We start from the raw sequence: 22,792 nt of genomic DNA, 5'->3' as shown, positions 1-22,792 counted from the left end.
CAGGGATCTCATTTGTCTAGAAAATGATAAATCAYGTTGTCAGCTGCCTGATCAATCTGGTTTCCAGGAACAGGATCTTGAGGAGCACCATAGGGTCAAACAGACAAAAGCTGGAGTCTGTATGACTTCCCTTTCAAATATGAAGCTGGTAGAATCCAGTTACTGACAGCTTCCTGAGACAGAGCTGAACGAACCTCCCAGGAAAACGACAGCAGTTGTTTGACTGTTGTTGCCTGTTTGCGTTCTGCATTCATCTGTAGAATTACAGTATTGCATGAAAAACTGAGACKGCAAAGAGGTAAATCGTCTGTTGAGTCTGCCTGTCAGTCTATTGTGAGCACTTCTGTCATGTAGGCAGCCTTGCAAATGTGCTCCATTGTTATTCTAATCTACATGTTACTTAAGTGAGCTGAATGACTAATTGAAGGAGAAGAGCTACAGTCTCTGGTACCTGAAGATAAAGATGAAGAGCATGAGCAACATGCAGAAAGTGGCCACATTGTCCATCGTCTTCATCAGGACCACTAGCTGGCGACGGAGGGCAGGCATGAAACGCACCAGTTTCAGCACCCTGAGCAGTCGAAAAGTTCGCAGCACAGAGAGGCCTCCATCCGACTGGCCGATGATCTCCCAGACGCTGCAGGAATACCAGAAGGGAAAGAGACTATACAACAGCAGCACTGTACTGTGAAAACCCTGAGCAGACTGGTTTCTTACAAGCTTCACAAGCTGTGCAAGCTTCTGCACAGCTGCTGTTCCACCCCCATTTTAGCCTGGGATACAGTGTTCCCTTTGAAGAGGACACCAGAACAGTGCCCTCTTTTATCCTTCTGCTTGCCCCATTCTGCTCCGGGTTGTGTGTGACTTTAGGGGTGGGAGGGCAGGCTGCTAGGATACAGACACTCACAGTACTCCTTTCCCAGGATCAGCCATTCTGCACTTCAGTGGAAAATTCACTACAGTGCCAGATGTGCAGCATAAATAGACCTTTCCTCCATCTGTCAGGTCCATTTACTTTGGATGGCCCTTCTAAAGATAGGAATCTAACAGGCCAGTATTATAGCCCATCATATCCAGTGAGCCCTACATTAACATATGCCATACCATTCTTAGTCCCTTGTCCCACTCCCCAAATGGTCTAAGCCCTCAGCAGAAAAGTCACAATGGAGAAAGAGCTGGCAGGGACCTGATGACAACAATAATCCCATCAAAGATGTTGTATGGGTTCTTGATGTAGCCAAAGAGGCCAAAGGCAAGGAGTTTCAGGAGCATCTCCAGGGCAAACATGCTGGTGAAGACGATGTTACTGATCTCCAGGGCATTGGTCAATTCATCTGGCTACAAGACAAAAAAGCAAAATAGTCAAACAGATACACAGAAGAAATGGCGAAGTAGTGGTATAATCCTCTCCCTCTGAGATTTGTGCCAATGATGCACAAATGTTGCATCTTCCTGTGTTCCTCCCGAAGAAGAGATACAAGCCTAAAGGAAACAGCAGACAAGCAAGAGTCTTGCAGACAGTCCATGTGYGTTTTGCTAGAAACATGGAATCCCAGCCCATTTCTGGAGCAGCTGCAGAACAGTGGTGTCCAACTGGCCCAACACACTAAAATCCATATGAAGGAGAGCACTAATGTACTTTTGTAAGACACGGTTCCCAAGTGAATGGGCAGTATGGCTTGTAAGGCTCATATTAAGACTTGTACTGATCAGGAACACAGTTTATACCACACTAAGCCAAGCAGAGCTTTCTGGGTACTGCTACATGCAAAGTAGGAGCACTCTGTCAACACAGAGTAGCTGTATTCACATACAAACAAGCCCTTTTCCTGCAGACATATCCTAAGAGAACTGGGAAAGCTAATACCAACGAAAGCTGGTGGGATCAATGGTTTAATCCCCTGAGGGCCTTTGGAAATCCTCCCCAAAAGCCCAAGATCTTGTTAAAACATCAACGATATGGCCTCGGGCTCATCCTCAGGGTCAAGATTCCCTCTGTGATCAGTGGTTTCCACAAAGTGTGCAGGTTTGCATGCAGCTGAAATACAAAAACTGATCTTTCCATTCCCCTCCTCCACCACCAGTACCAAAAAAATTACCTAAGAGTTGGGCTATAATCTGCCTTTTCAGGTATAGCCTTACGTGTTCCTTTCCTGGGAAGTGCAGGAGCATCTGTCCAGCATCCTGGCCGGATGGTTCATGGCCAGAACATGGTGCAATAGTGACAAATACAAAAGGTGACACTGGGTTTGTTCACCTACTGGAGCTATTTCCTCAAAGAGCACCAGGCTCTGTAATGTGTTTTTCTACTGCTCAAGACCCATTCCTTTGCAAAGGAAGATGAGTCTTTTCATTTCCTCAGTGTAATAATATTGTCTAGAAAAAGGTGTTATTTTCATATCTGACTCATCTCCTGACTGATAATAGCCTCCTTTGTTCTCCACCTGTCATTAGACAGGTTAATAGTTGGCAGCTTCTCAGGGATGTTGTTGTATTATCTGAGGCTCCGCAGAGAGAAGACCATGGCACAGGCACGTCTAACTCTGCACTCTGCAAAATGAATGCTTGGCAATCGGGGGAGAAGCGGAAAGAGTTAACTCAGATCCTGGAAGAGCCCGAATATCCTGTACTATCGGTAGTGACAGTCTGTGGGCTGCTAATGAGCCATCATTCAGAGGCTAAATTACTTTATGAAACAAACTGTCTTCTGCTCAACCATTTATTCAGGAGAGAGAGCACTAAGAGCCTGAGTCCTCAYGATTATAGCCCATATACGCTAATTACTAATGGATACCAGGGGAAAGACTGTGCCATCTGTGGTTCTCCAGGCTCTACYAAGGGGCGGCCCAGGTGGCTGCACGGTGCAAGGACCAGCATGGCTCTTGGGCTGCCCTCTGCATGCCTTCCTCGCTGTATGTAAGGCAATTTCCTCCTCGACATGAATCAGCACTTGCCTGCTCTTCCCTCCTCTGATGACGTCAAAACATCACAGAGAGTTCTTTTCTTTGCAAGAAAAACACAGATGAAGAAGACGGCTGCTTGAGAATGGCATTCAACCAGCTCTCCAGTGGAGACTGTGCCTGAAATAGTCCCCCAGCTCCCYAGTCCCTGTTGCACTGTAAGCAGCAGGACGGATGGGGTACGGTGCTCTCAGTGAACCTGAGCTGTTTGTCAAGCAGCATGYGGCTGGCACACTCGCAGTCTCTCTCCTCGGTCGGGGTTATGCAAGAGCATTCTTGACAAGAAGCAAAACAACTTGCTAAATTCCTGCCTCCCTCCCAGCAGCAGGCTGAGGCCTCCTCGGGACAGRGTGTTTGCTCCAGGCCGGGGATGGCTGCAGGACTCGCGAGTGTGCTGAGCCTGGGGAATTAATGACGTAACCACCAGCAATGAATCTGCAGCTCGAGCAGCTTCAAAGGGACAGGACAGTTGTGCAGCACTATGTCTGCTGGGAAACATAGGGAATACATCCCTTGCTTCCTAGCGCACCTTGTAGCCTGCACACATCCGTTGTCTCTGAAGCCAATACAGCAGTCCACACGTTCTCCTGGCTTTTGCCAGGTTGTGCTGCCAAGAGTCACAACCTAGCATGAAAAGGAGGAGAGCTGGCGATCTTTTTAAAATCTCTAAACTTGGAGTCATGTGAATTTGACAAGACAAACTTGGGAATCATCACCAAAAAGTTAGCGTCCAGCCTAGAAAGCCTGAGCTTGACAAGCTTAAAAACACCTTCAGGCAAGTGAGAAGAATTTGTAAGTTGTTATTCTTCAAAATTCCATACTTTATAAGCCAACATCATGATTTTTTGCAGCCTGTTGAACACTTGGGGTTGCAACTGGTTAATCTGTCAATATTGCTGCTTGAATTGTTTTGCCAATTTCCTTTGACAATTTGGGGTCCTTATTGCTTACTCTCCGAGGTCAGGAGTTTTGCTTCATATATGAGATCACAGAGTTAAGGAAAAAGCTGCAGTGACCTCTCAAGAGAAAGGGCATGAGGAAGAAGGAAAAGAGAGGACAAGGAGATGGCACTGATGAGATCACCAACAGCTATAATGAGAAGCCGATCCAGCAGATTGAGCAAGGTAGCAAGGCTGAGGGACARCTAGCTGACACTGCAAAGCCAATCGTGCTTCAGACAAGATCGTCGTTATCCTTTATTGCTCATATTTGGTGTTAGATAGAACTAATTTGGTGACAAGGACTGCTGTAACGAGAGCTGTTCAGACTGTAATCCCGCAGTGACGAGAAGGCAGGACCCGCTGGGCAAAGACAAGGATGGATAGCCCTGCATGCTGGCTAAGCTGCTGATGTGAGCTCTTGTGTTATTAGAGTGGAAGCCAAACAGCAGATGAGGCAAGCATCCAGTGATACTGCCTTCAAATGTAATTACTTTCTTTCAGCACCAACTGGAGCCTAGAAAACAGCCTGCCATAGATATTTTTATGGCTTATGAAATGGTTCGTTGCTCAGAGCACAATTCATTTCCTACTTCTTGCGCTCCAGGATGAGCAAAGATCTAAGAGGAGGGTCAAGGAAAAGACACTTGAAAGCTAAGATGGATTTGGCCATCCCTCTGGAAGAGGCCTCAGCCACTAGGAGACACTGTTGTTTTGTTCAAATTCAAGCCAACTCCAGAGCAGGAATTCTTCCAGGAGCCCTTATCTCTGGGAAAAACAAAATGTTGATTTGCTGAAAACAAAACTTTTCATGGCAAGGATTATTTTCATCAGACTTGCTGGCTGGAAGAAAATGAAGTTGCAACAAAGCTTTAAAATTGCTGTGATGTCTTGTTTTGACCTTCTCWGAAAAGCAAATTTCAGGTTTTTCACTTGAGGTTGTGTTGAGAAATGCACCTTCCTTTCTAGCAAAGGAAAGTCAACAAACCAAAGGTTGGTATCAAAACGATGCAGAGTATTTCCAAAGTGGTACTGCTTTCCCTTTTGTCAAATGAGGGAGGAAACCATTTTTTTAAACCCTAAGAAYTCAGACAAGGAAACTATTTCTGCCCTTTAGGGCTTCAAACTGTGTGCATCAGTGAAAAGTTCTTTGCAAAGCATGGTGAGAGAGCAACAGCTTTGGATAACTCCACATCTGCTGCTATGTTTGACCTTGATATTAGTTCAGGTTTACAAGACAGAAGAGGCCAAACAGAGCATGGCCAAACGGCATGCAGGTGGCTTTGCAGGAGGCCAGGAAACACCCAGGAATGTCTACACTGGATGCAGTGCAAGGGATGGTGRGCAACGCTGTCGCTCGGTCCACAGTGCCACGCATGGAGGCTGCAATGGGAATTGCCATCCCAGGAGACAGTCAGCAAAAACGGCCACAGAGAGCAGTTTAACTGTTCTACCAACCCAGTCTGAGACAGCGTTTGGAAAAGGGTTCAGATCTGGATACAAATTTTATAGATTTGAGATTGAAATAAATCTTCCTGCTTTTTTTGCAGGAGAAACAGCAAGTTTCCCACCATTCAAGAAAAGGGCAGAAACTGTATGGGATCAATTTGCAAGATTTCAGCATCCTTGAATAAGAGTTCAAAGTAACAATTAGCCTTGACTCCAGGCAAAACATGTCCCAGGAAAGCACAACCACCTCTGCTCGCTTTGAAGGCCATATTTATACTGCAGAATATTTCAGTGATTCAAAACCGTGTTTTTATTAGGGACAAACCTCAAATGTTCAGTGGTTCATTCTGAGTTCAGATAAACAGACAAAAAATCCTTTTCTAAATAGTTTGGGTCTGAAAACCTTGGAAGACTACTCTCTTTCTGAGAATCTGATACTTCTGGTTTCAGCAAGACGGAGCTAGCACAACCCAGAGCCTTCCTRGAATTAGAAAGCGCAGAGCGATTCAATAAAGAAGAAACCCACAATGGCCACGTTATTGATGGCCCCTACGAGCAGCGGATGAAGAATGGGAGTAGGACTTTACAACTTTAGCTTCTCCTTGTGCAATTGAATTACTAGATTCCTTCATGCAAGTCATTTTATCTCTTTGTGCTTCTCTTTCCGCTCTTGTCTATTTTCCACCTTGTCTCTCTCGACTGCTGCATCCACAAAAACCCCTTTTATGCAGCTTATGCTCAGTCCTCAGCAGGACAGCAGCCGGCCTTGGCCAGGGCACCTTTGTGCTCTGACATCGAGAATAAATAATCATGCCTCCATCACAGCGGCAAAGGGCTGTTAGACACCTGGTGCCTCCCGCTGAACGAGTGGGAAGGACCTGGAAGGGAAGGAAGTTCCCAGAGTAAAAGATGAGCTTGGCTTGGAAACCTCCCCTGAGCCCAAAGCAGCCATTTGATTCCTCCTGAACAGGGGAAGCTGAGGCTGGCAGAGATGCAGAGGAGTGGTAAACAAATTCAGAACATTTAGTCTCATAAACATCCTTTGCACTTGTGTTGTTTTTTCTCTAGTCCTAGGCCTAAAGCTGTCAATGGGATTTTGAGCACTTGTTTATGTTGGCTTTTCTGCTTTATATTTTAAGCTCGGTCTGCAGGGACTCTGACCAGGAAGAGGAGACATAACGAACTGTCAATTTGTGCTTTGCTTCTGGACAATCCTTATTTTCTCTCTTCACCCCATTTTTGAGAGTTGTCATTTTCCAGTTACCAGGTATTCCCTTGCAATGCATTTCACCTGTCTACAGTCTCTAGCATCATCCTCATTTCACAGAAAAAAAAAAAAAAGGGCACGGCGCAGGGGAGAAAGCCTGCAAACTAATTACAATAAGGTGAAGGAGGGAAGGAAATTCCAAAACCCGCAACTGTTTGGATTAACAAACCCAAACTGTGGTAATTAGTGCAACACTGGATAATCCACCCAGCATTACACAGCTTTCTTTTTAAGTATGTTCATAGGTTGCAAACGCACTTGCAAGCTGTGCACAGAGTCTAACGGAGGGATTGCCCAGCAGTGCCTGATACTTCCTAGCAAAGATGCAATAACAAGCAAAGATGGAAAAACACTCAGGAAGAACAGTTTTAGCTGCAAGGACTCTCCCCATATGGCATTTGTGCATAGTCTCCTTTTGAATACGAGCCCCCTTCACCAAGGGCCAGCCAGCGGTGTCAGCTCCGGCTCTGTGTCTGATCTATGGTAACGAGATAGGAAGACCCTGCTCCACCCTGTTGAAAAGAAACCGAGTTTGGGGGAGTTTGAGATTCAATTCACTCGATGAGCCATGGTCAGAGTGAGGACAGGAGCTCAAAGATTTCCACCTTCCTCCCGGCACTGCCAGACCACAGAACTGATCAGAGAGATGTTCACGCAGCCACGCTGACGGCTTTTCGAAGTGCCGTCTCTGCACGCCATACCCATAGACAGGTGATACCTGGACACCGGCAGCCTCTGTCGCAGCGTCACCAGCTGCGAAAAGGAGAGAGCCTCATGAAAATTATGCAAACTGATAGCAACCATGACGCATCTCCTCCTCTCACAGCTGAGAGGAGTCTCACGGTTCACTGTTTCACCCAGTGCTTCCTGAGCACGCAGACACGGTGAGCAGCGACCCTCCGGGGTCCGTCGCTGCTAGGAGACTTGCGACGCAGAAGGAGCTGCCGGGCATTCCCAGAGCACACCAACTGCAGGCCCTGGCACTATCTTTGAGCTGCTTTTTGCTCCAAGCAGGGGGATTAAAGCCTGCTTGCTTTACTTGCTGTGCCATACCGCCTGCTACATAACTAATCTGTTTAACTGATGGATTACTGGACTCCATATTACGTTTTTTGGGTTTATGTGCCACTGTGAAAGCAATTGCAAGATAAAAGCCAGTTTTCTGGGACAGATTAAAGTGATGATTTGGGAGGGATTAGAATTTTTTAAATAAGAAATATTGTTCAAAATTTGTGGAAAATAGCTTAAATGGGTTTGAAGCACTAGCACCACAGGAGGGGAGCAAATCAATGAAATTGCTAAAGAGAGCTCAGCATTACAAAATATTCCTTTAACTTTTTGCAGAAAACTAGAACATGTGGTGGATGTACATGTATAATACTAATATTACAACCAAACTCTTAGTATACTAGGCAGTGAGCATTAGTCTGTGGCCCCGGATGCCTGGGTGCCTTCCAAATACAGGATGAGGAGCTGGGTAAAACATTGCCTGGGATTGCTGGAGGCTGGGTTTAATCCAGCATGTAAGTGCAGGGATCCCTGTCCCTCAGCCCCTTTCTCTTCATACCTGTCCTTGGAGGTGGCAGCTTTGTCCCAGCCCTCCTGGCACCAGGTGGTTCCCTCCTCCCAGTGCACAACAGCTCAACTGCATCCAGAGTCACCCCCAAATCCTTGCTCTCCTATGAGTTCAAGCTTTACAGATATTTGAGACCCTCAGATGTATTTCTGGTACTCTTGTTCCCTTGAAAACTTGCGTCAGATACCAACTTCTGGCCCTCATTATTTCCCCACAGCAAACCAAACCAAAGAGGAACCCTTGTCTCCTCTTGTAAGCTTTTCACGGGCCAGGAGCTATAATTAACTGTCACATCATGGGCATTTCAGCCCTCATTCCAGCTAACTGACCTCTCCTGGGCACAAGCACAGGTCCCTCTGAAGTCAGCCCAGCAACCAGCCATGGCCCGGGACAGGCCCAACCTCAAGTTAATTAAGTGGTTAATGGAGCACAAGGAGGAACCTGTCACTTTGAGTGCCAGCGAGGCTCGCGCTTACTATCCTGTCCAGGACAATGTAATCGGCCATTCGGAATGAGTTCGGAGGCCTTCCGAGCCCTTTTTCAGGGGTTGGTCTTTTCCCCTCAAGCACAGCAGTATTTATCACCTGGGCAAAGGGGGACTCTCCTGCCTCCCTCAAGCGTTACAGGCTCTACGTGACTGGAACAAGAATAATACTGGAAAGGCCCAGGATGATACCTGAAAAACATCASTTTTTGGCATGGGACACGTTGTCCCTGCAGATTTACACTGCAGGATGCAGAAATGATGCTGAAAGGAGGCTGCTACAGGTGCTCCCCAGCCTGGTGTGCAGCTGAAGGCAACTGCGTGCACCTGAAATCATGGAATAAAGAAGCCCAAGGCACTACAGGCCAGCAGCAAATTTCATACCTGAATGAGAACTTGGGTGTTCAGCCTCACGTGCTTTGAGAGTAACTTCAGGCTCTGGTAAAAGCAGTACTGGCTCGAACGGGACGTCAAACAAGCTTCAYGCACTAGTAGTCACACCACAAGTGTGTGGTGTGGCTAAACTGCAGTACCAAACATTGATACATCCTACGGCGCAAAGGCAGGAGAGGGAGGGAAACTGTGGAATCTCACCAGCATAGACTCAGTCCTGCAGTAGTTTTATGCAGAAGAGACAAGGTTGTTTTAAACTCTGCAAGCTGTATGTTTGTTTTTATTTACCGTTATTTAGTTCTAATGTCTATTAAGCACTTTGGAAAAGGCCCTCTCTAAGGGAATTGGAACAGTCGGAAGCTTGCAGCTGAAGCAAAGAGCTGTCAGGGAACATAAGTGACCTCCAAAGACAGCCAGCAAATGTAAAAACTACATTTTGACCTTTATTTTTTTTGCTCCTTTTTTGCTTGTCAAAGACCAAACTTGATAATTCTGATACGTCTACAGAAAAAAATGCTCAAAGCAACTTAAGACTTGGCTTCTTTCCTCCTCTCCATTCTTCATTCTTAATTCGAACGTTTAAAAAAAAATTCAAAGAATAATGCAAGGGGCCTTTGAATTTCTGCACTTGGAAATATTTTCCTTGTAAACTACTTTGAAGTAGCTTATTGACTACAGCATAAGATTCTTACTGTCTTAAATTCAATTTCAGGATGCCATAGCTCCTAGAGGACTGCCCTGCCACTATGATGCCTGCTATTTTGAGGAGCCATCTGCTCTGCTTTTGGTAGTTAGGCCCTACATCCTCTTGGAGCCAAGAGCCTCTTGCAAGGAGGGTCTAGCTGCCACTAATGTCTCTACAAAAAGCTTCAATGAGTTTGTGCTTTCTGAGGAAAAAAAGTTTTTTGAAAGATTCCCCAAGAGGCCCTAATTCAAAGTAGGCTGGAAAGTAGAGGAGAGAGAGAAATCCYCTCCTCGTGCCTACTGATGAATGTTCTCACTCTGGCTTTGGAATTAAAAACGGAGAACTTACTCTCATTCATCTCAACTCTCAGGTTTTACGCCTTCCTCTAAATGGGATCCTTCATGTGGAGCGATAACAGTTTAATTGAAGATAGCTGATGGTAATTTTTCTTACTTTCAGTTGACCTACTTGATCTCCTAATGCTCTGTGGAATTGCTTTTACCTCTCTGCTCAGTGGCATGAAAGTCACTGTTAATAATTACTGACCCAACTGGATACGAACACTGCAGCCAGGTGAATGCAAAACGTGCTGCTCCTTTGTGGAGCTGCAAAGATGGCATTGGTGGACAACTGCAAGAAGCATATAAGTGCAATGTATCCTGATGTTCAAAAAAATGCCACTAGAGTCAATGATACCCAGCAGTGACAACATACCAAACTCAGTATATCCTCTGGAGTTTTTGTGTGAACCCTTCAAGTTCAAACGGTGCTGATTTTTGACTTGGGTTTTTTTCTGTAGAAGAAGCATTGGCTGCCACAGTTCTATCTCTTGCAACTAGAGCTAGCAATCAGAGAGTTTGTTTTCTGGGATAATCAGCTCCTCTCTGTAGCTTCCCTCGGAAGCTTCCCAGGCAGGATGTCCCACGTGGCATGACATATCTATGCTTTGCAGCATTACCTTCCCATTTCTCAGTTTCATTCAGCAAAATGCAATCTCATTTCAACTGGCGTAAATGCCAAGCTGAATTAGATCAATTGCTGTCTTCTCCACCCTCAGGAAGAACGGACCTGGGCAAGTAATCTGAAACACTATCACTAGTTGCAGAACTAAAGCTTCTATTCTTGAAAACCAGGCAGATTATATCTTGATGGAGGCTCACATAGTCTGACAGATGGCTGAAAAAATAAGCCTTAAAATAAAAATAAGAATAACCCCCAAAACAAGGCCAAAAGGTTTGGTTATTAAATAAGAAGTCTCAGGAGGAAGGAATGACGTCTCCAGATAATAACCAAGGCTGAATGCTTGCAGCAATACACCGAGAGCACTGCAGCAGCTCTTCTGGGGGCAGATGCTTGAGCATGTATTCCATGAACTGGTCACCTCTGTTGTACGCTGAGATTAGTTTCACAGAAAAAAAAGGAGAAAACTGTAAAGATGACTGTGCTGAGGGGAGCAAAGGCTGAATCATTCCTCCTATGCCAAGCACAAGCGAGGAACTGCCTGTTCAGAGTGAGCCCAGTGCTTGGCAAGCTGCAGATCAGCCCTTTGCTCATAGAAATGCCATGGCTGGTGCCTCATCTGTGAGAACCCATGTGGTATGTGGACCACAGCGAGCTGGGAAACCACCCACCAGTTCAGAAATGGACCTGCTCTTTTGATCCTTCCCTCTTCTCTCTTGAGCAGCTGTTAAATATGAGGTGGCTTCTCCCTACGAGCAGAATTTCATCTCACCCCAACAGTTTAGTTCCTCTAAGAGCGCCTGATGGAAAGCCATGGGAATTATATGGACTGAATCATTCCTATCCATATGCTGGGTGACTCCTTCAAAGAACCAGTAGATCTGTGAGGTGTGACATCTCTTTGCAAGGCCTCTGTTGAATCTCATCCAATCTAGTTTGCTTATCCATATCCATAAAAAAATTACAGTCACTCAAGGAGTCAGTCTTGCCCCTTGCAAAGGGGTCTCAACCACTGTCTGTACTGAAGTCAATACCAACTGGTGAAAAATCAGTCTGACCCACAGAATCTGCTTTGCTGGCTAATCACAGAGTATACATTTTTTTTWWAAAAAAGAAAATGATGCATCATGAATACTTATTTATTTTTTGCATTTTTTCCTTTAATATTCCGATTGAATATATCTTGCATTGTGAACCATCAACTAGAAAGAAGAGCTAGAGACTATGTTTTCCTTTTTGATGCATACTGAGTCATAGGATTCCAGTTAAAGAATTAAAGAAAAAGCACTGAATATTGTGAGGCTTGCTATAAAATGATAGACAGGAAGAACACTGAAGTATGCTACAGCCCATCTGAAATGAAAAGAGGCCCTGCCCAGCTTCTGCAAAATAAATCAAGACTGACTTTCTTTGCAAAAATCTTGTAGCCATTCATAATTGCATATATTCATGCAAATACATGATCCCACCACTAGCCATACAAATACACCAATATATTCACCCTGCATAAGTTTGGAGTTTTAATCTGATGCAACAGATTTCTGTTTTGTTTCTGAATTCGGAACGGGGATGCACGATATTTCGTAACTCCAGAGGAGCAGAAATTGAACAGCAGCAAGGAAGTTCCTCAGTACAGCTCTGCAATATCATCCCTCAACTTTTGCAGACGCAGACATAAGGCAGCTGCAGAGCCTATTTCTAACTGTGCCCAGAGACTCCGCAGTCACAGGATGCCAATCACAGCAGGATCTGGCCGKGTTCATTAAAGGTGGCAGGAGCATGAAGAATGATAAAATAAAGAACTGTTTCCAAGCTCTTTGATTGTTCTGCAAGAGGCACCTTTAGCTATGATTACATTATCTTTTCCCACATCCAAGCAATAGGATGGCTCTCTGATAACAGAGAGATCAAAGGCCTTTGGGTTGTCATTAGTGGGCAAACTCAATAGAAGTTGTTTACTTCACCCAAGCTAATGGCACTGGAAATATTTAATCAAAAAATGGACACACACTCCCTATTACTGCCAAGATGATTCAGAAGGGGCCACTTAAATCTATTTTGTCAAGCCATTACTCATCCCCTGCTAATAGACCTTTATAGAGAGTCTCTTTGAAAAATGTGTATTCGTGATCTGCGGGTTATGTACTGGTATTAGGAGATGAGGCACATCATGAAAACATGAGAGAGGGCTGCTGATGGGAAGAGCAAGATGGGGAAATGTTTAGTCTACAGCTCACACAAACCTTGACTTAGTCATCTTTTAAGCCCTGTGAAGTGGGTTGATGGGGAAATAAGTTCAAGGAGAGGATAACTCTTCACAAAGTTTGAGCAATCTGTTGTATTTAACCTCTGAGCACTCAGTGGAAGAAGGAAAGATGATGATGACTTTCTACAGAGGTTCAAGGATCTTGGGGTGGACCAAAGAAAACAAAAAAGTAGGGTGGACAGCAAGAGAAAATTTGGTGGTGCATCTTGTGTAACAGCAGGGTGTTGTCTACCAAAGAGAGCATAAGAATCTCGATTCTTGGGTCACCAAGGGAAGTGTCTACAATGAGACACCAAACATCATGATTCCTGAGACCTTTCCTAACTCCTAGCTTTATTATAACTAACTGTCTAGGTTGTTACACGATCCTGACCATGTTTCAAAAATCTGGGTACCGTCAGTTCTTCAAGAGATTCCCTTTGGGATGTGCAGACTTTCAACAGCCAAGGATACCCACCTTCTGCAGGTGTCTTGGAATACATGAAACCACTTATAAGCATGTAGGAAGAGCTGATCCTGCTTTGGAGCAAGAGAATGGACTAGGTGAGGTGAGCCCCATCTGCTGTGATTTTTGTGATATTGGATGGAAAAGAGCACGTGAGTTGTCAGAATCCAGGCCACTGCTAGTTCGGGTAGTTGCATATTATCATTTCTTTCATAAACTGACCAAGCTCAATTTGCAGGGCCATTCTGTGGGGACAACACAGTTAGGGGAACCTCCAGCCCTTCTCCTCCAAGACAAGACTGAGCTTGGTATAGACTCAGTTTTGATGCAGTTCCTCTGCAGCTTCCAGAAACACTCCTGAGGAGCTTACAGAGTCAATAGCTTCATCAGCATGGAAACGATTATGTGCAAATCCACACGCGCAATACACGTAGCAACTCCTCTCCTCACTGCTGTGCATCTTACAGACATAAGCTAGGCGCCAGTAAAATAAATTCAGGGGAAATCCACCTTTCCTCCTCCTCTAACAAACTCAAAGCAATGCTAGAAATTGTTACAACCCACAACAACTGTTACCCTGAGAACACAACGTTGTGCACAGCTCAGGGTGCTGCAGCCTGCGGCTGAAACAGGCAGATGGTGAGCTTTAGAGCTGCGACACTGTTCTTGGAAATGACTTATCGGTACATCCTTCTTAGCTATGAGCATCATGTTAAAGTGACAATTAAAACCATCCACAGCGATCAAAAGAAAGAGCAAAGACGAGAAGGTAAAAAACTACAGTTTGTTCTTGCCACCAGCCTGCAGCAGGTGCTGTTGTGCCTGGCAAGGCAAGGCTGCCAGGTCCTGGTCTTTCACCTGTGGCTTCAATACTGGCCTGCATCAGAGTAGGAGGAAGAGTGGTGAGCAACGCAACATGGACATTTCTGCCAGAAACAAGGGAATGAGCTGTGTTAGGAGGCCCACTGCCCCATTTTAGTTTCTGTGCAAGTGCAGTGTGGCCATTCAAGACAAGAAATTTAAAAATAACTAGAGTCACCTTCTACTTGCTCCTCGAGATGACAGCACATTGCTCGGCTAAGGTAGGAAAGGAGGCAAGAGGTAAGTAAAGAAAGCGCAAGCCAAAGCTATCCTTCAGCGCGGTGATGTACCTCAGACAAGGCACGAAGCGAAAGCTGAGAATTACTGAATGTGAGCATGAACCAGTGGAAGTGCTCAGCAACTCTTGCCCCTCCTCACACCAGCTCTTTGGATGTTACCGAAAGCTACTGGATTTTCAGCTGGGAGGATTCCTTGACTTCAGTCAAACTGCCAGAGTTTGAAGGCAGCCAAATGCTTCCACCTTTTCAACTTCTTGACAAAAAGAAACATGAAGTGAAATTATATAAAACTACCACTAATATTCAGAGATGACGAAGGAACAAAATTCACTGAAAAAAACACTGTGCTGGCTTTGCAATGGGTTTTTCTTGCAATATTTATATCTAATAATAGAGGAAGAACACACAAATCCAGAAAGCAATACTTGAAAATAAGAAGGTGGCTTTTCACAGCATTTCTTACTCATTTTGCACGAGCCACGCCTCAGCCCTAAGCATGCCCCAGATGTGTGTCATGTTTCTGTTGATATGGGAAGAAAATGATACAGTAAATGGAATGACTAAAATTTTCTTTTTAATATAATGAAATAAAATCACTGCTAAAATAGCAAAATAGCAGTTATAATAGCACTAATAACAGAAGCGCTAATTAAAACTATTGTAATCCAGAAGTACTACAAGGCTGCTGTGTCGACCCTCAAAAGGTGCAGGACTGCTGAGCACCTGAGACTCTCTCCCCAAGCTGCTGGAGTGGATGCATTTGGTTTGGGAGGTTGTTAGTTCAGTTTGTGTGCGTTGGGCAAAGAGGACTGTCATGCTAACACTAATTACACTGCTAATAGCAACAATAATAACACCTCTCAAATCATCAGCACTGATGCTGTGAGTGGCAAAACGATGCAATTATGCACTGCTGTTATTTCAAGTGGAGTTGTGAGGCAGAAAAAAACAAAGGTAAAAGAGGCAGCACACGACCCCTTATTTATCATTTCCCAGCAATTTCATTGTGGAAAATGCCTGGTTTGGGTGAACCTTCTAGCCCAGAGGAGTCCAGAGCCCATCACCACCAGGGGAACCTGCCTTTGGCATCACAGTTCATGAGTTTATGCTGGGAGCCAGGTGGGTGCCTATTCTCAGGTCAAGGATGGGACCATCATCTACTACCTCCCTTGAGCCATACTCAGAACTGGCTGCACACATGAATGGTAGATTTTTATCACGAGGGCTGGGCCTGGCCCTCACGCTCTGCGCAGGCCGTGTTATCCTCTGCACTACTTTGACATGATGCCCCGTCCCAATCTCTCTGCTGYGTGGAGGAACTCCCCTGGGCAAAGAGGAGAGGTGGCTCACTGCATCTCCTGCTCTCCCGCAACAACGTTGGGGCACTGGCCGGCCACCCTGCAGCACTGCTGACCACACGGCTCTGCTGCCCACTGCCCGCCATCACCCTTTCACCTGCGGAAAATCTGTCAAGGAGAGCAACAGTTCAAACAAAATACCCCAGATTTCATTTGCAACTTTCCTCCGTGCCACACCTGAAGTTTTCCTCCAGGCAGCATTTCATGTCTCTGTCATGCTTCTGGCCAGCAAGAGCCACAGGGAGCAGGAGCTTGGGAAGGGCTGCAAGGCCCCCTACTCCAGCAGGACCTTGCGGCTACATCCGCCTCTCAGGCCGTGACGCAGCTCCCTGCCTCGGAGAAGAGCAACCCACCCCGTCAAAGAGGCGATGCCAGGAAAAAGCAATATTGATCCATATCCTCTGAACAGCTACATCAGTTTTAATATGAAACGGTCAACACGAGGTTTTATTTGCAGAGAGCAGGAGCGAGAGAGACTTTAGATGCAGTCTCCAGCATAGCAGCTTTAATAAACTGGCAAAGCTAAAATGACCACGTGCAAACAGCAAGCACTTGAGAAAGCAACCAAGCTCGCAAACGTTTCCGCCCTGGTGGAAATTCTCCTTTGTGTTTCCAAAACAGATGGACCGGGCTGAAAGCTGTCAAATTATTTTATTCCTTACTCCCAACATATGTCAAGGGATGGGATTCACAGTGGATCTCAGGAAATTATTTGCTAAGCATCAGGACTTGCTCAAATGCTGGTGGTTGAGAAGGTGGCAAGTGTTTCCATGGTGATGAGCGATTGCCTTGGTGACCACAGACCTGAACTGGCGCTGTTAAACCATTGTAACCTTTGGACATCTGAGCGCAGCAAGSAGTTTCCTTCTGTACCATCTAATGATTTTTTTCCCCCCATTTCTCAGAGTTCATTCCCATCTAAAATTTGCCTTAGGTGGGTGTGCAAAAGAGAGAGAAGCCCGAGTTACTAGACGAAGGCATCCTCCAGTCTTGGGCTCTGCTACCCAACCACGCGAGCTAGGCTCCGAACGGCCTCTGTCAGACAGTGGGAAGCCAGCCCTGAGCCCAATCCCGGCTACTTCAGAGCAGAGCTGAGCCTCTATCTCCAGACCCAGGCTGTAAAACTAAGAGAGCAGAGAAGGCTCGGGACTTCATTAGCTCAGACATCAAAAGTACACTAATCTGCATGCATTTTAACCTTTTAAGAGAGGTTAAACCAAGAGGCAGTTGTGTTAACAAGGTGAAAAAGTGAATTTCCACATAAAAAAACATTTTTGTACGTAAACAGCTATCATCCTAGGAAGGGATTTTACCTAAATTTTTGTTCAAGAGCAGAAAATATGCATGTTTCCCTCCAAACAAACTTCAGATAAACTTTGTGCTATTATGAAAGCTTTACCCTGGGCTGATATAACAGAAAATTCTGCTGCATCTCTGCCTTTGAGAACTTCCCCTGCTTTTCTCCCTGACTTTATCATTGAAATGCACCTTCCTTCCTATTGACTGTAATCTGAAACGTGATCAAACTGAACCATTACATTAGCTCCGTTTGAATTTGTGCAAGCCCAGCACCGGGGAACTCCAAAGTGGTTTCTATGGAGACACTAAAAAAAAAAAAAAAGGGGTTGGCACCTTCTGGGTGCTGAACTTGGCACAGCAAGAACTCGAGTGAGCAGCAAATGCAGAGTGAGAGAAGTGTGAGAACTGAATTAGAGATATACAATACGAGTGCTTACTCAGAGCCATGGACACCAGGGGGAAGTTACAGCTTTGGCTGCCAGGCACTAACTGAATCGACACGCTGCATTGACTGTCACCTAGAGTTTAATTAACTGCAGGCAATGGGGCATTACAACAGGAGAGGACAGTCTGCCCGGATTCCTTACGGTGCGAACGTGATGGGGAGAGAAAGGCAGGCAATGGTCAACCAAGCAGAAACTATCATTGCGCGGGGAACCGTTTGCATCGCTGAAACGCGCCGCGTTGGCTGCCTCTCAGAGCAGCCTCCGTCTCCTCCATCTGCAAAACTGGGCAGAGGACTCCAAATCTTGCAACTTCCTACACAGTCTATTTTAGAATATTAAAAGCAAAAGCAACACACAACAGGAAGGATGTGATTACTAGAAATACGTCTGAATTCTCCCACACCCTGGCGCCATCAATCTTGATGGCTTCACCGTTTCCATCATTAGATGAAGCTTTCACGTTGCGATCCCATCCATGCAGTCCTGTCCGCTCCAACGCCAGACTCCCTATGCACCTGGGCATGTTCCTGCTCGACTCCGCTCTGCTCTCGCCGGCATGGAGAGTCACCGAAAGGCCTGCGGGTACGGCTTCAAYGTCACTTCTCACGTTGACGCAACTACCCGGAGCTGCACAGAGCCCAAATGCGAGCACCGCACCCACAGTTAGGAGAGAGACAGCCAGGAACTCTGAGACTCCAACAAGAACTTCTACACCGAGTACGCTATACCAAATATATGCTATTCTTTTCAGGCCAAAGTGCTGTTCAAACACAACCCAAAAGCTGCCTGGCCTTATTTGATCAACTCTCTATTAAAAATCAGCAAAGCACAGCTTCAAACTTCAGCCCACGCACTCACAGGAAAGGAGCGCTCAGAAACAGTGCAAAGGTGGCGGGGGCGACTGAACGGGGCAGTKGCCCTTGCTCCTTGAAAGGGAGGCAGAGCAGCTCTTCCTCCACCCCGGGTAATCAGGACATCTGTTTCGAAGTGAACGCACAATAAATGGTATGGAGCGCTGTCTGCCTCCCAGTGAGGGGTCGCCCCGGGGATTTGAACATATGGCTGCCTCGAGCCTGCCTAGCGCCAACCTGATTCTTCAACTATTAAACCATCCCCTTGGGYTCTTTATCCTGTACTTTGTGTCTATTGTACATGGATAAAAAGAATTTGATTTGGGGTTTCGAGAATTTCAAACCAAGGCACAGAATGAGGAAAGCATTTGCTTCAGATGATGATAAATAACCCCAGCCTGGAGAAACTCAGAAAATACTGCTCTGTTCTTCACTCCCATGTGATGACACAAAGTCCTCCACAACACACTGTTTTACATGCTTTCCCGAGAGCCCRAACTTGTTAATCTTCATTTTAGTGYATGCTTTCAGAGGAGTGACAGCTGCAGCCATAAATACAGCATTCAGATTTCATGCTATAGTTAAAAAAAGATCAAATATGCATGAAGCCCTTGCTATTACACACCGACTAGCAGAAACGAGGGGAGAAGGAGGAGCAGGAGGAAATCCATAACACTGAATCATTTCTGAAACACAAAAGGACTTCTGCAAGCCCAGGTAGGAAATGTCTGCTGCACTGTTAGCCGCAGGGTCAATATCTGTCTGTTGGCCTCAGCCTGCCTGTCCATCACTCCCTCCCAGGTTAAACGTAGTCTCAGGATCAGGGAGAATCTGTGCYCGAGGAAGGAGGCAGCACAGACATGTCCTCAGCCGAGCAGCACGTCCTGCTACTTTGGGGGTAACTGCTGTGCTCTGGCAGCGGGGAGGAAGGATGTGCCTAACGTAATTGCAGCCTGAATCATGGCAGATTCCAGCAGCACTGTAAGAGGGGACCTTGCCAGGGAAAAACAAGAGAGAGGAAAAAGAGGAAGGGGAGTGCTCTTTTGGATACTTTGCAAAGTGTTTTGGTGGGCTGTGGGGAGCCATTCCTTCACTCACCCCTGAATCTTTGGGCTCTCAGAGGTATCCTCAGCTCCTAATATTCCCCAGGGCAAGCTGCAATTTCTGGCATTTAATCCCCCTGCACTTTCATGCCTTGCAGTCCAGTTCCTTGCACATTGGCTCACGTATCAGTTGACACCTGCCAGCACTCCAAAGGGCTGCACTAGTAGTTTTGCCTTAAGATATTCAAGATGCTGATCTCCTATCTTGGCAGCTTCAAGAGTCCTTAGAACAAGTGAGATATCTCCTGCAATATGGCCCCTGTAACACAGGCCACTTGCAAGGAGATAATTGCCTGGCAACCCACGCTGCTTTCTGAGGCTCTGGCTGAAACTAATTCACACAAATGGCTTGTAGCTGTTTGCACTCTCAGGCAGCAGTGATCAGAGAGGAACAATGCTGACACGGTTGATGTTTTGGCTCTGAACTGTTCACCAGTAAAAGAAAAACTCTGATTCTCTTCCACACTGAGCAGCTCTCTGTGGTTTGATTTACTTATTGATTAGATTTGGAGCAGGCTGGAGCTGTGAAGTTTCTGCCTGGCCTCTGGACAGCCCTGAGAAGAAGGGGCTCCTGGGGACACAGAGGCARATGTTTGCTTCCCTGGTCCAATCACTAATCTCTGCGGACCCCTCCCTGATGGGAGAGTCCAGATTCGGGTCGAGGGAAGCCCTGTCGTCATGCGAGGCACACCGACGTTGGGATCCCCCAGCTGTAGTGGCAGCGGTATCTCCAAGCAGCTCTGAGTGTGCCCACTCCTGCTCCAGAATAACACCATCGCTCAAAGAAAAAAACACTCAGTGTGGCAGGAGCACAAGGGAGTCATATCATCTACCCTAGGGGTCACAGACTCTTGCTGGGAATTAGCAGCTTTTTAAAGCTGAAGGCTTAAATGAGAAATGCAAGCATGGCCTAAAGGCTCCACAGGTAGAGTTCTTAGGAGCGGCCGCTACTCTTCTGCTTCATAAACCACCTTAATCCAAACTAACTTTAAAACACAGACAAGTCCATGTATAGTCATGCTGAGAGTCAGGGAGAACTACAGAATCTGTCTGTAGGAAACTCAATTCCCTTTGGAGTATATTAAAGAAATAGAAGTCCCTTTTTTTTGCTGCTTTCCCCAGGGGAGCCATGGTAAAAAGTTTTGGATTCATCTGTGCCTGGGGATGGGGGAGAAGACAAGGAGAGAGGAGGTAGGTATTTATTTGTACAGGCAGCAGGCAGGGAAGAAAACTACCCAGAAACGTATTCAGCTTGGGAAAGAAGTCAAGTTGTCCTCCTGCCCCTGTCCTCTTACTTGGCAGTTTCTCTGCTCTAGCAAGCTTTACCTACCAGTGCTTCAAGCCCCATGCACAGAGTGTTTTTCCAAAACTGGGAGTCMGGCTGTCTTTAAGGCTGTAAGTTCAGCAAGCAGACAGAGCAAACGAAAATAGAGTTTTAAAAGAATGCATGCAGGCATGCCAAGTCTCCCTCATTTTTGTGCAAGAGTCTCACTCCTTTCAGATGCAGCTTTATCCCCCCACCTCTCCAAATCATTTATAAAAAAGCATCCTGATCTTGTAACAAAAGATTCGGAAGGAGGTTTCAAGGAGACACTTAAAGGCTCATTCATAATTCTGGAAAATCTCACTGTCCCAGCTGGAGAACCCTGGTTAAAACCTGAGGCAAATTCACGACTCAGGTTGAGAGCAGCAGTAAACACACGTTTATTTCCTTGCAGTGATTCTTCTTCTCTGGAGAAAGGAGCTACATTGTTACCCTGGGTATCTTTAATCCTGTGGCTGCTGATGGGAACGGAGCCGGCTCTGCTCTCAGCACCAAGGTACCCAGAGAAGGGCAGCGCACAGGACACCTTCGCAATAGCGCTCAGCCTCCACCCAGAGCTCAGACTATCCAAGCTGCCATCTCGTCTTTGCAGCTGACTCAGTCCTCAACTTCTCTGCAGATTTTGATCTTCCCTCTACCCTACCACATTTTTCATGTTCTTGGAAATTATTCAGGCTCTTGCTTTTCCTTTTTTCCCCATCCAGAGTTGGGGGGAGTGTGAATGACATAGAAGTACCAAACAAACATCATATCAACTCCAACAGTATCAGCAGGATTTTCTTTCAGTGAGGGCCAAGACTAACTGAAGAGAGCTGATCAAAGCAGTGCAGTGGCTGGATCAGGTGATGTGGAGGGTTATTCTGGGGCCCTAGGCTTCTTTCATATGTACTGCCAAACACTAACCCCTCCTTCCCTCTCAGGTGCACATGACTATCTTCTCCATACCTTCCTAACATTCACTCAAATGCTCCTATTTCCAACATTCTCTGGATTTTCCAGAGAAAGTAATCATCCACAGGGACTGCTTGAAAAGAGACAAAAATGCTGAACTAAACATCACCCATTCCTTCGCCTCCTAACATCTGGGAACCACCAAGGCATACACACTCTTAGTCCATGGTATGGTATCATCATGTACCACCCTCCCCGCCTTCTTCTCTGCTTACCCCATTGCACTACTCTCCAGTAGCATCTGATTTGATTTTGGGCCATAATCCTGCTTTCATAGAGTGGAGTACAACCTGAGTCTGCCTGCAACCTTCAGACAGAAGCTTTCAGGACAGGGGATGCACACAGAACAAAAGCAATCCTTGCCTTGTGGAACAAAAAAATCCCAGAAGACAAGGTGATGGACGCAGACAGGTTGGGGAAGCATAAAGAACCAACAAACATCCCTGGCTAATGCAGAAGGTGGTGTTCTCGCTAGGCCAGCAGCTGGATTCCCATCCTGAACTCCTGAGAAAACCTGAGCCATCCCTCACTTCCCATCACTCCAGCAGCATGTTCCTGTCCAAACTTTATACACAGCAGCACAGCCTAAGCATTTTCCTACTCCCATTTTGACTGTTGTGGCTTTTGCATTTTCCCCCTGCTGCTCTCCTCTAACTCTGTGGCTGTCCCTGCAGTCCAGCTGCCTTTGGTGGATGCAGCTAGAAGGACAGCAAGCTGTCGCTGAAGCCAGGCTGATGGGAGGGAACCGTGCTGCGACTCTGCGTGTTGCCTGCAGGCACCATGATCTCTCCAGAGCCACTGATCACAGCTGCCACGAGCCATGTGCTCAAGCTCTTCCCAGAACTTGTAGCTTGCTGTCTCTCAGGCAAAAGAGTACCAGCTACGCCTGCTTTGGAGAGCAATGCACGCTCACCCTGGAGCCTGCTTACCTGATCAA

At 46.1% G+C, this 22,792-nt stretch overlaps 1 protein-coding gene across 5 annotated transcripts in view; it reads right to left on the bottom strand.

Annotated features, from left to right (window-relative positions):
* The window catches only part of LOC146597543 (voltage-dependent T-type calcium channel subunit alpha-1H-like), a 197,849-nt gene that overhangs the window by 56,941 nt on the left and 118,116 nt on the right, over positions 1-22,792 (bottom strand). For all 5 annotated transcript variants that reach the window (XM_085301956.1, XM_085301959.1, XM_085301955.1 and 2 more), the window contains 2 exons: positions 1,187-1,338; positions 452-637 (listed from right to left, as the gene is read on the bottom strand). In XM_085301956.1, coding sequence (XP_085158082.1) covers positions 452-637; positions 1,187-1,338 — 338 coding nt within the window. The remainder of the gene's footprint in view (positions 1-451; positions 638-1,186; positions 1,339-22,792) is intronic.

The sequence above is a fragment of the Rhea americana genome, unplaced genomic scaffold (assembly GCF_003343005.1).
Source record: "Rhea americana isolate MKP2758 unplaced genomic scaffold, rheAme1 scaffold_181, whole genome shotgun sequence".
Taxonomy (NCBI): Eukaryota; Metazoa; Chordata; class Aves; order Rheiformes; family Rheidae; genus Rhea; species Rhea americana.
Note: the sequence above shows the minus strand (reverse complement) of the source record. Positions and strands in the feature narration are given on the sequence as shown.